Source organism: Sceloporus occidentalis, unplaced genomic scaffold (genome assembly GCF_023333645.1).
Source record: "Sceloporus occidentalis isolate IW3139 unplaced genomic scaffold, rSceOcc1.0.p SCAF_2, whole genome shotgun sequence".
NCBI classification, from domain to species: Eukaryota; Metazoa; Chordata; class Lepidosauria; order Squamata; family Phrynosomatidae; genus Sceloporus; species Sceloporus occidentalis.
In genome coordinates, this window is record NW_028316982.1 from 125,965,535 (window position 1) to 125,979,339 (window position 13,805).

A 13,805-nucleotide genomic window follows, 5' to 3' on the forward strand; every position below is an offset into this window, starting at 1 on the left:
AGTTAGGTCTTTGAAAAGTGCATTTAAAACGGCTCAGCCATTTTAAATTGCTTACCTTACTAAGGGTGGTTATATCATTTTGGGCCTCGATATCCTGGATTCTCTGTCTCGCACCCTTTTCTGCTTGCTCATTGACTGTGCAGGTTACAGGGAGACCACAGCTCATAATAAAGTTTGTTGTTTGTCTAAACCAAGAGGACTCAAGATGGGATTGAGACTGTTCTAAGAGACATAATTTTGGTAGTCTATCTGGCCCCATTTCATTGATTTTACACCAATAGTTAAACACTTTGATTTTGGCTTGTGAATGAATTGAATATATTTCTAGTTCCGCTCTAACAGTAGCCGCAGATGTCCTCGTGTCTACACCCAATATACATCTCAGATGTTGAGACTGAGCTAATTCAACTACTGAAGTGGGATTTAGACCCCAAACTTCTGCTGTGTATAAAAGCATAGGTGTAACTTTAGCTTTATAAACATTAATTATTGGGGTTAGAGAGCCGTGGTGTTTGTGAGCTTTTAGTTTAAATATGAGATTCAAACAGGCCTTTGCTCTAAGTGAACTCCTTTGGTGATGGCATGACCAGGATCCATTTTCTGAGAATGTTATACCTAGATAAGAGATGCTCCTTACTTGATCTATTGGCTCACCCTCTAATTGCCATCTATGACTCTGCGTTCACTTACCAAATACCATTATGTTTGACTTAGGCCTGATTTAAATGGGCGCTATGAGGTGCCCTCGTCACGTGCGAGGGGCGGTGCTTTCAAACGCCCCTCACCCCTCACACATGATGGAGGTGTAAAAATGGCAGCGCCCTATACACATGGGAGCTGCCATTTTGACGTGACGGACACCTAGCATCCGCACGTCGCAGCGCCCAGGTGATGTCACAAGTGCGCCAATGGCGCACTGCGGTGTCACTGGCACGCCAGAAAAAGAAGCTGCTTTTTGTGGCTTCTTTTTCTTGCTGCTGCCAAGCTGCGCGATATATCCGCTGCGGCTTGCCGGTGGCACAAACGGCACCGCGTGCCATTGATTTGTTAATAGTCAGAAAATTATTCTGACCACAACCACTAAGTCTTCTTAACAATCTCCGCATACCTACTTGAGAATATGATAACAAAATCATGTCATCAGCATAAAGCAAAGTATTACAAGGAGTATGTAGGACTGTTGGCATATGGACTGTAGAATCTATGATTGCAGATGGCAGATCATTAATATATAATTAAATAATAAGGGAGCTAATAAGCACCCTTGTCTTACCCCTTTGTATGTATCGATTTTATTTGTCAAGGCCCCGTTTAAACCAAATCTCACTCTCAAACTAGTACCTGTATAAAGGGCTTTGATAACAACAATCGTAATTCAATTTTAAGATCAATTAGTTTGTTCCATAGAATTTCTCTATTCACTGTGTCAAATGCTGCGGAAAGATCTATGAAAGCAGCATATAGATGTTTTCTTTTGCTGGTATATTTGGCAGTCATATGGTTTAGAATAAAGCAGTTGTCAATGGTAGATCGATTTTGTGCGATCGCTTTAACTCAATTCTAGGTAATCCTGGGAACGCTAGTGTATGGGAGAGACTTTTCTGCTAGAGATGGTTCTGAGGCCACAAAAATTCCCAGGATTCCCCAGCACTGAGCAGTCTCAAACTGGATTATTTCTGTAGTGTGCATGCACCTGATGAGGAATTCAGGGCACTGCAGTTCAACTACGTTTGGAGGGTTATGTGATTCCCTGGCAGAGATAGCTCTGGGCCCACAGTGTGCTACAATTCACAGCATTCCCCAGCACTAAGCCAAGGCAGTTAAATCACTCTCAAACTGGATTATTTCCTCAGTGTGGATGCAGCTTTGGTGAGGGATTTTGGGCATTTCAGTCCAGCTATGTTTTATTTCTGCAGTGTATTTTGGACCAGAGACAAGGTGACCAGACTTCCTCCTCCTTTTCCAGGACATGTCCTCTTCTGTCAAATTTCAAAATGTCTTCCATTTGGAGGATAGCTAACAAGCATGAATTTATAATTACATGGGTGTTTTTAGCTTTTATTTTTGGTCATGTCCTACATTTTTTGCTTGTGTGCCCTACATTTTGCGGTGCCTAGTTGTCCTACATTTTGTGGTGAGGGTATTAGTCACGTTGGTGAAAGAGCTTTACATGGGTTTAACTGCCATTCTGCTGTGGTGCTGGAACAAACCACCATTCCCAGAATTCCATAGCATAGGATTCTTGATGATTAAATATTTTAGAGATCTAATAGGAGTGTTGTAATTCAGTATTAGTATTTTAAAGTTTGTATCTGTATTAGTATTGTATTTTTAATGATGTAATCCTGCTTTAATCCTTGGGAGAAGCGGGAAATAAAAATTATTATTATTATTATTAGTCAGCCGAAGCAATTAAAGTGGTCTCAAATCAGATTATTTCTCCAGTGTAGATGCAGCCCAAGCCTTTTCCTCTCTTATACATGAGATTTAATAAAATAAAATAAAATAAATAATTTCAAAGCCCAGCTCTGGCACTACTGCAAACTACAAATCCCAGGATTCCATAGGATGGAGCGATGACATGAAACAGTGCCAAACTCCTTTAATTCTGCAGTGTGGCAGCAATCTAAGTGTGCCTAATGCAGTTCTTAACATGGTGCACCTTGCATACTGAGTCTCGCAAGACTTTTTTGTTTAACAACTTGTACCCACTAACTCCATTTCATTTCTCCTTTATTTAGTAGGGTGGAACACAGAAAAAACAAGGCAAAATTCAATTAATTGATAATTAATATCCCATCTGTCTCCCAGTACAGAAATTAAAGCAATAGACAACTTCAAAAACAAAATACAATTCTTTAAAACCCTCTTAATACAAATGTTAAAAAACCAACTAAGGCCTGGAACAGATGGGCCTTTGCGGCGCCCTCACCACGCACGAGGGTTGCCTGGTGGGCGGAGCACCCACACGCTTGGCAACCCTTGCATGTGACGAGGGCACCGCAGCTGCGGTGCACCCACCAGGCAGGGCACATAATGGTGATGTCGCAGCTATGCTGCTTTCAGACACAGCAGTGCAGCTGCAACGTCACCATGCCGGCTCTGATGCTTTGCGGCGTTGCAGCGCCGCCGCAAAAAGGAGCTTCTTCCGCTCCTTTTTTGCTCCACAGCAGCGCCACTCCTGCGGTCTTTCTAGTGGTCTGTACCCTGCCTAAACTAACTTTAATTTAAAAGGGGTCTATCATATATTGCAGTGTAGTGGTTTGAGTGTTGGACTAGGATTCTGGGAGACCAGAGTTGGAATCTCCACTCAACCATGAAAACCCAATTTGTGACTTTGGGCAAATCACCCTCTCTCAGCCTCAGAAGAGGACAATGCCAAACCCCCTCTGAGCAAATTGTGGCAAGAAAATCCTGTGATAGATCACCTTTAGGGTCTGCCGTATATCAGAAATGACTTGAAGGCACAAAACTAAAAAGTGGAACAGGTCTGGATTCAGAAGGTTCTGGAAGGCAATGAGAAAACTAAGACCATTGGAAAACACATATTTCTGATTGTCTTAGGAACAGAGACATTGCTCCTCTATGGTTGGGGGTCACTGCAACATGAAGAACTGTATTAAAGGGTGATGGCATTAGGAAGGTTAGGAACCACTGATATAAAGCATTTACTGTACGTACTCGACTATAAGTCGAAAAATTTATGCCCAAAAATTGACCCTAAAATCCCAGGTTGACTTATAGACTGGTCAATATAGTAATACTGCTCAGAGAGGCCCTGAAAGAAGCTCTGCCCTAATGCCCTACTCTCCCTGCCTTGGTAGTGATTTCTGAAAGAGCTGCTAAGGCAGGGAGTGTGTGTGAAAGAGGTGATTAACCTTCTCAATCCAATGCTACAAGTTTCTCTCTCCATCCTCCTCTCCTCCGGATCTTTCTGTTCACTGAACACCCTATTTCCTTCCACTTCCTTCCTTTCTCAATCTGATGTTAAACCCTTCTCTCCCCCATCCTCCACTACCTCCTCCTCCTCCGGCTCTCTCTAACCAACAAACCCTTCCTATCCCTTCTCAGTCTAGTTAAAACATTCTTTCCCCATCCTCTTCCTCCTCTGGATCTCTCTCACCACCAAATACCCCATTTCCTTCTATTTCCTTCCCTTCTCAATCTGATGTTAATATCTGCGCTCCCCATCCTCATCCTTCCTCTCTGACCAAATCCCACTTCCCTCCATTTCCTTCACTTCTCAATCTGATGTTAAAACCTTCTCCTCCAGCACCTGGGAAGTGGTGCTAAGTGGTTCGGAGAGGTCCAGAGAAGGAGGGAGAGAAGTAGTATTTTCCCTTTTAGATCCTTTGTTACGTGCCATTAAGTTTTGCCCTTGACTTGTCATATCAAAATCTATTATATTGGCCCCAGAACCTGCCCTCATCTTATACTTGAGGTTGACTTGTACACAAATATATATGGTGTTTCTACATAACTTTTAGGGTTCCAAATTTGAGAACTTCTGCTTTTAAGGTGAAAGTTCAACTTATTCTTCTTATTTTTTACTATTGTTGTTGTTCTTAGACCCTGGTCCTTCATCCCTTGGCAGTATGCTTATGCCAGTTGAAGAAACTGAGTGGGAGAGGCTTATCAAAACTGGTCAGATGACTCCTTTTGGAACAAAACTCCAAAATCAAGAGAGAAAACCTCGTCGGATAATGCTAAATGATGCTTCTGGTTTTGAAAAATATTTGGCAGATCAAGCAAAACTCTCATGTGAAAGGAGAAAAACATCAGTAAGTAAGCAGACTAAAGGAAAAAAACCTTCAGAGAAGAGTAGTATTAAAGCTTCCATAAAAGAAAAGGGGGTTATAAGCAAGAACCAATCAAAAATGGACAGTCACATAAAGAAGCGTCTGGAAAAGCTTCAGAAACATGTTTTTCAGATTCAAGCGAAGCCCAGACTTCCTAAAACTAAGGTGATAGAGAGAGAGGAGCAAAAAGAGGACAGTGAGGAGTCCATATACATGCCAGATGAAGAACTGAGCAGTTTTGATGATGAAGAAGAATTTTATCAAGATGGTGATAACACTGATGATTTTAAATTGAAACCTCAGTCAGGGAGGCAAAAATCATCAAGAAAATACCAAGAAGAGACTGTTGGGGATGACTTTTTGTCAAGCTCAGATGAAGACGAAAAGGATATGGTAGGGAAGAAGAACAGAAAGAGATACAGAGACGATGGTAATGAAAATTTCTATAAGCAAAGATTAAGGTTAGTATAAAGCAAATTACATGGTAGATATTCCAAATTATACATTGGATTTAGACTAAGTTTAATTTAGTTTCCATTTAAATCAGAGGGGATAAATGAGTCATGGGGTGACAGGGAGGACAAATGAGTTCATACATGGAATCATAGAATCATAGATTTGGAAGAGACCACAAGGGCCATCCAGTCCAACCCCTTGCCATGCAGGAAGTCTTAATCAAAGCATCCCCGACATATGGCCATCCAGCCTTTGTTTAAAGACCTCAAAGGAAGGAGACTCCACTACACTCTGAGGGAGTTTGTTCCACTGTCGAACAGCCCTTACTGTCAGGAACTTTCTCCTAATGTTGAGGTGGAATCTCTTTTCCTGTAGCTTACACCCATTGTTCTGGGTCCTAGTCTCTGGAACAGCAGAAAACAAGCTAGCTCCCTCCTCAATATGACATCCCTTCAAGTATTTAAAGAGGGCTATCGTATTACCTCTAAACCTTCTCTTCTCCAAGCTAAACATCCCCAGCGCCCTAAGTCGTTCCTCATAGGGCATGGTTTCTAGACCCTTCACCATTTCAGTCGCCCTCCTTTGGAAACGCTCCACTTTTTCAATATCCTTCTTAAATTGTGGTGCCCAGAACTGGACACAATATTCCAGGTGGGGCCTGACCAGAGCAGAATAGAGTGGAACGATTACTTCCCTTGATCTAGACACTATACTTCTATTGATGCAGCCTAAAATTGCATTGGCCTTGTTAGCTGCCACATCGCACTGTTGACTCATGTTCAATTTGTGGTCTACTTGGACTCCCAGATCCCTTTCACATGTAGTTTCATTCAGCCAGGTGTCCCCCATCCTATATCTGTGCATTTCATTTTTCCACCCTAAGTGCAGTACCTTGCATTTCTCTGTGTTGCAATTCATTTTGTTAGCCTTGGCCCAGCTTTCCAATCTATCAAGGTCATTTTGAATCTTGATCCTGTCCTCTGGGGTATTAGCTACTCCTCCTAATTTGGTGTCATCTGCAATTTTGATAAGCATGCCCCCGATTCTGTCATCCAAGTCATTGATAAAGATGTTGAATAGCACTGGGCCCAGGACAGAGCCCTGTGGGACTCCACTGGTCACTTCTCTCCAGGATGAAAAGGAGCCATTGTTGAGCACCCTTTGGGTTCGGCCAGTCAACCAATTACAAATCCATGTAACAGTTACGTTGCCTAGCCCACATTCCACTAGTTTGTTTGCAAAAATGTCATGGGAAACCCTGTCAAAAAGCCTTACTGAAATCAAGATATATCCAATGTATATCCACAGCATTCCCTTCATCTAACAAGCTGGTAATTTTATCAAAAAAAGAGATTAGTTTTGTCTGGCGTGACTTCTTTCTCTGAAACCCGTGTTGACTTTTTGTGATTGTGGTCTCAATCCAACTCTTTAATGATATGTACAGTTTTTAGAAAAATTATGCCTTCTGTGTTTTTAGATCCTTAATTCCAAAATAGATTTATGGTGATCTCTTCTGTTTTAATAAAGCCTTTCTGGAACACTTCTACATGTCAGAAAATGGATACGTTTAGGCAGACTAGAAGTCATAACTGTAAAGGAGAACAAGGAACAACAAAATGTTGGACATTCTAGTAAAATGTAGGACATTACAAGATAAAAGCTAAAAACACTAATATAGTTGCCCCTCCATTTTCACAGGGGATCTGTTCCAGACCCACCCCACCCTGCAAAAATGAAAAATTGCCAGTATTCAAGCCCCATTGGCTTGAATGGTGGTGTATGTCAAGGGGGTGTGCCCCATTTTGTTCCCCTCCATTTGCCGCCTGTGAACAGGCAAGACACACAGACTCCCAAGTCCACAAAAACAGAGAGGTGACTGTATATATTCATGCTTCTTTGTCATGGTCAAAATTGAGGACATTTTGAAATTCTCTCTGGGCAGAAGACTGAAATGTAGGAAATATCCTAGAAAAGGAAGATGTCTGGTCACCCTGGATACATTGTGCATGTGTGTGAATACATATAATAAAACGTAATGGAATAGAATGGAATAGAATATGTATTCTGACATCAGTTTCCAAATTGACAGTATAGGAATCTATGAATGATGAAGCAAGGCATGACATAATTAATATTGTGATGGTCTTCTGTCAAGGATCCTATCATATGCAAAAAATGAGAGTGGGGGAGACAGGTGAAAATCACTATATTTTTGTATCTCTTTGTGCTGTGGCAGTATTAAGTAATTATAGAACATCCTTAAGTAATTATAGAACTGTAGGCTGAGAAAGTCAATCCTGCTCTTAAATAGAAACCTTGACACTCAGAAAACCTTACTCAAAGAGAATTGCTCTTTTTTAAAAACTGACTTCTGGCTAGAAAAGCTGACTTCTGGATAACTTGGGGCCTTGGTGTTTTGATGATAAAAACCCCCGGAGCGCATGGAAGCTGCCCTGGTGTTTCACTGGGGCTGGCGGTAGGGCAGATTGGGGCCGCAGCAGTCTCTTTAGCTCCCAAAGAGGGCCAAAACAGATGGCAAAAAAGGAGTGGCTTGGAGCTGCCCCTTTTAGGTTGGATTGGTGCCGTGGCAAACAGATGGGTGGCCCAATCCAGCCAATTTCTGCTCCTATTTGTGGCAGGAAAAAGCCCGCCCCTTTGCCTCTGGAACCAGCTTTTCATAGACTCATAGAATCATAGAGTTGGAAGAGACCGCAAGGGCCATCCAGTCCAACCCTCTGCCATGCAGGAAAACTAAATCAAAGCATCCCCGACAAATGGCCATCCAGACTTTGTTTAAAGACCTCTAAGGAAGTAAACTCCACTCCGAGGGAGACCCTTCACCATTTTAGTCTCCCTCCTTTGGACATGCTCCAGTTTTTCAACATCCTTTTTAAATTGTGGTGCTCAGAATTGGACACAATAGTCCAAGTGGGGCCTGACAAGAGCAGAATAGAGTGGCACTATTACTTCCCTTTATCTAGACACTATACTTCTATTGATGCAGCCTAAAATTGCATTGGCCTTGTTAGCTGCCACATCGCACTGTTGACTCGTGTTCAACTTGTGGTCTACTTGGACACCCAGATCCCTTTCACACGTAATCTCATTCAGCCAGGTTTCACCCATCTTATGTCTGTGCATTTCATTTTTCCACCCTAAGTGCAGTACCTTACATTTCTCCCTGTTGAAGTCCTTTTTTTAGCTTTGGCACAGCTTTCTTGTCTATTCAGGTCAACCAATTACAAATCCATGTAACAGTTATGTTGTCTAGCCCGCATTTCACTAGCTAGTTTGCAAGAATGTAATGGGGAACCCTGTCAAAATCCTTACTGAAATCAAGATATACTACAGTGCGCCCGCGTTTTATGCGGGCGCACCATATGCGGCTTTCAGCATACACTGAAAGCTGCACTGGAAGAGCCAGCTGCGTGCTCGTGCTACCGTGCACCACGGGGATGAGCCCCTTTACTTCCAGTGGGGCTCCAGCACATGCAGAATTCCCCTAACGTGAAGGGATCCGGAACGGATCCCTGTGTAAGGGGAGGGTGCACTGTATATCCACAGCATTCCCTTTATCTACCAAGCTGGTAATTCTATATATAAAAAAAGAGATCAGGTTTGTCTGGCATGACTTATTTCTCTGAAACCCATGTTGACTTTTTGTGATTATGGCATTGCTTTCTAGATGTTCACAGACTCTCTCTTTAATTAGTCTCGGACGGTGTGCTGTCTTCCTGGGGCAAAGATCCGTGATGTGACAGAGAGGCTGACAAGACATGTCAAGCCTACTGAGCATTACCCTTTTCTTTTGGTTCATGTGGGAACATATGATACTTCAAGGCACAGCCTTCAGAATATCATAAGAGATTATGAGGCTTTCGGTAGGAAGTTGAAAGAGGTGGATGCACAGGTTGTCATCTCCTCTCTTCTCCCAGTAGAAAGGCATGGTCCAGGAAGGGAGAAGAAAATAGCAGATGTAAACAACTGGCTCCGCAGATGGTGCCGCCAAGAACGGTTTGGATTCTTGGATCATGGGCTGCGGTTCCATGAGGAAGGACCTCTGGCAAGGGATGGATTGCATCTCACACCAGTCTTTGCCAATAGTTTCAATAATTTGATCAGGAGGGCGTTAAACTGAGTTATGTGGGGGAGGGAGACAGTATTCTGGAAGGCAAAAAGGCTGGAGAAAATAGTCAAACTGCCATAGAGGGAACAAGGCAAACAGTGCAAGGACCCAACAGTTGGAGGCAAAAACGTTTGCACAGGCAGCAAGTAAAGGGAACACATGGTCTTAAATGCTTCTACACTAATGCACAGAGCATGGGAAATAAGCAAGATGAACGCGAAATCCTAGTACAACAAAACAAATATGATACAATTGGTCTCACTGAAACCTGGTGGGATGAGTCTCATGATTGGAATGTAGAAATACAGGGGTATAACCTTTTTAAGAGAAACAGGCCAAACAAGAAAGGAGGAGGAATAGCACTATATGTCAGGGACTTTTACACCAGTGAAGAGATCCAGGACATCCATCATGGAAGCCAGGTGGAGAGGATGTGGATAAAAATTAAAGGGGAAGGAAACAACAAGGTGTTATTGTGGGAGTCTAAGGCCTGTTACAGACTGCCAAAATAAAGCTGCTTCGGGTCTCTTTGGAGGTATGCTATTTAAATGATGCATGGGTCCTAAGAGTCCGGAGGTCACACCAAAGCCACACTCCATTCCTAAGCACTGGAGTGCAGCTTCCGGATTCTTAGAATGCATGCATCATTTAAATAGCATACCTCTAAAGAGACCCGAAGCAGCTTTATTTTGGCAGTCTGTAACAGGCCCAATACAGACCCCCAAGTCAGATTGAGGAATTGGATGATGCCTTTCTAGAACAGATGACCACACACTCAGGAAGAATAGATGTAGTAATGATGGGTGACTTCAACTGTCCTGATATTTGTTGGAAGTCGAATTCAGCCAAATCCTCAAGGTCTAGTAAATTCCTCACTTGCCTTGAAGACAATTTCATTGTCCAAAGGGTGGAAGAGGCAAGAAGGGGATCGGCTATTTTAGATCTGATACTAACCAACAAGGATGACTTGGTTAATGAAGTGCAAGTGGTGGCATCATTAGATGGAAGTGTCCATGTTCTCCTGGAGTTTGTTATACAATGGAAAGGAGAAGCCAGGCATAGTCAGACATGCATTCCAGACTTTAGGAGAGCTGTTTTAGTAAACTTAGAGAAATACTGGGGGTGATCCCATGGTCTGGAATACTAAAAGAAGGGAGTTCAAGACCGATGGGACTTTCTCAAAAGGGAGATACTGAAGGCACAATTTGAAACAGTTCCAGTGAGAAAGAAAAATGGAAGATGTCTCAAGAACCCAGGATCGATGACTAAGGAACTTTCAACTCAGCTAAGTTTTAAACAAAACATGTATAAGAAATGGAAAAAGGGGGGAAATCACCAAAGAGGAATTCAAACAAATAGCAAGCATGTGTAGAGATAAAGTCAGAAAAGCTAAAGCACAGAATGGACTCAGGCTTGCTAGAGAGGTTAAGAACAACAAAAAGGGCTTTTATGGATATGTCCGCAGCAAAAGGAAAAAGAAGAAAACAGTAGGGCCACTGCGTGGAGAAGATGGCAAAATGCTAACAGGGGACAGAGAAAAGGCAGAATTACTCAACACTTTCTTTGCCTCAGTCTTCTCAGAAAACAGAATCTCTAGAATCTTTCCTGGTGTAGATCTCAGACTAACTGGACGATAATTGTTGGGATCTTCTCCCCCCCCCCCCCCTTTTTTTGGAAGATGGGGACAACATTTGCCCTCCTCCAGTCTGCTGGGACTTTTCCAGTTCTCCAGGAGTTCTCAAAGATTATTGCCAATGGCCAATGCCAGTTCTTTTAATACCCTTGGATGTAGTTCATCTGGTCCTGGAGACTTATTTGTTTAGATTAACCAGGTATTCTTGTACTATCTCTTTACTTATTTTGTGCTGAAATTCCCCTATTCAGTCCTGTGCTCCATTATCCTCAGGTTGAGCACCTTTTGCCTTTTCTGAGAAGACTGAAGCAAAGAAGGTGTTGAGTAATTCTGCCTTTTCTCTGTCTCCTGTTAGCATTTTGCCATCTTCTCCACACAGTGGCCTTACCGTTTTCTTCTTCTTCCTCTTGTTGTGGACATACCCAAAAAAGCCCTTTTTGTTGTTCTTAACCTCTCTAGCAAGCCCAACTTCATTCTGTGCTTTAGCTTTTCTGACTTTACCCCTATACGTACTCACTATTTGTTTGAATTCCTCTTTGGTGATTTCCCTATTTTTCCATTTCTTATACATGTTCCATTTAAAACTTAGCTCAGCTGAAAGTTCCTTAATCATCCATCCTGGTTTCTTGAGACATCTCCCATTTTTCTTCCTCATTGGAACTATTTGAAATTATGCCTTCAATATCTCCCTTTTGAGAAACTCCCATCCGTCTTGAACTCCCTCCTCTTTTAGGGATCATCACCTGTATTTCTCTTAAGTTTACTAAAATCAGCTCTCCTAAAGTCTAGAATGCGTGTCTGATTATGCCTGGCTTCTCCTTTCCATTGTATAACAAACTCCAGGAGAACTTGATGACTCCCACCTAAGGATCCCACCACTTGCACTCCATTAACTAGGTCATCCCTGTTGGTTAGGATCAGATCCAAAATCCTTTCACTGGCTCCAGGGCAAGTGGCGTCTAAACGCCATGTCCCCAAGCCAGCGCGAAGCCTGCTTAACTGGGCCATCTGTTTAGGCCCTTTGTATATCCAAAAACAAAGATTTTGGTGGTGAGCTCTTTTGTTTTAAGTATTTCTGGAACATTCTACCTGATCTTGGCCTGGAGAACCCTGTTGCTGGGTTGTTACTGGGCATAATCATGAGATTACTTGATTACTTAATTACTTGAAATATAATAGAATGTTTCAGGTTCCAACAAGAACCATATTCTCCTAATCTGATCTCTTATAAGTATCTGACTAAAGAAATTAATAGCACTTCTGGGAAATGTAATAATGAAGAAGTATATATATTAATCCTTAAAATATTTGCTATTTTATTGAAAATAAAAATTTCCCCATTGATTTAGCTCAATATTAAATCATTTTTAATTTAGTGTTTCCATCAACAGTAATTTAATTGTGATTGAAATATGATTTTAATAAGAGTCACAATTTAAACCCATTCAGCCAAGTTAAGATTGTACCAATTCATCCCTGCTAAAACCCTACATTCCCTGCAGTTGCTAAAGTTACAATAAAAATCTAAATGAATTTTAGAAATATCAATAATTGTAATTGCTTCTAAATCATTACATCTCCTAAAATTTCATAGCTCTGGTTATTGTAGCTGTTAAACTACAGCTGCCCACATTGATGTTGATGTTGTTATGCTAATGTTCCCCAGATAATCTGTATTGTAAGAAGTACTGATAGGAGGCAAAATGGAGGGAATTTGTTAAAGAAACATCACTTGCTCATATCTGCATATCTTTTTTTTTTGTCAGTTACGTTTTTTGATAAAAACAACTGGTTTAGGAGTATGGCAAATTTCACCCACAAGTGACGGAGGCAATCCATCTGGATTGCTCAACTGAGCACTTCACTGTGTGAGGTGTCCCACTTATTTCAACAGATACAAAATGAATTTTCTTTCTGCTGCAAAGCTTTCAAGATTGTATGGGTGAGATGGATGGTCCTGTACTGGGGTGACAGTATGCTTGTACAGCTTGACAGTCAGCCAGCTGTGATTCTTCTCTGAACATCTGAAGCACAAGACCAATTAAACTTTTATTATTCTAGAGGGAGCCTTTGGAACATGGAAACAAGGAAACTCTGGGGTATTTCTGTTTTACCAATTTTTTGTAGCAGATTGTTCTGAGCAAGTGGAAGGCTACACACCCTAATTTTAGGGGGGAAGATGTAGGTATAAACAAAGGTCTTTCTTTTAGCATGCACAATGGTGAAAGGAAAATTTGGATTGCATATTAGATGTAATTTTTTTTATTTTAGGTATTTATATCCCACCCTTCAGCCCTAATGGCTCTCAGGGCAGCTTACATTTATTATTTTTTAACCAGACAGTTCCCTCCCCGCAGGCTTACAATCTAATGGCAGATTGTGGTTTGCTCTAAAGTGGAAACAGGAAAGGAAAGGGGGGTTGCATGCAAGCACATGTCATAACAAATTGTGCCTGAGTGTTGTGCCCTTTGTCTCAACAGTTACTTTTTTTTTCACCTACAAATACTGCTCCCAGCATTTATCAATGAAAGACCCCTTGCTGTTTCACTGCTTCACTTTTCAAGTGAGTCTGGAAATGATGTCCTGTGAGGAGCTATCTAGGGAGCTGAGTATGTTTAGCCTGGAGAAGAGAAGCTTAAAGTGTGACATGGTAGCCATGGCCCAGACCTCAGAGGGAGAAAAGAGGCAGGCCCAGCTCCACTTGGCTTAGCCCAGAGATAGAAGGACCCTCCCTCCATTCCATTTGCCATCACCTCAGAAAGAAAGAAGGGGCAGGCCCAGCTTCACCAGG

General features: G+C 41.9%; 1 protein-coding gene across 2 annotated transcripts in view; it reads left to right on the forward strand.

The window, feature by feature from the left end:
• ERCC6 (ERCC excision repair 6, chromatin remodeling factor) overlaps positions 1-13,805 on the forward strand; it is a 124,332-nt gene that overhangs the window by 14,715 nt on the left and 95,812 nt on the right. For both annotated transcript variants that reach the window (XM_089510895.1, XM_089510896.1), the window contains exon 5: positions 4,570-5,260. In XM_089510895.1, coding sequence (XP_089367021.1) covers positions 4,570-5,260 — 691 coding nt within the window. The remainder of the gene's footprint in view (positions 1-4,569; positions 5,261-13,805) is intronic.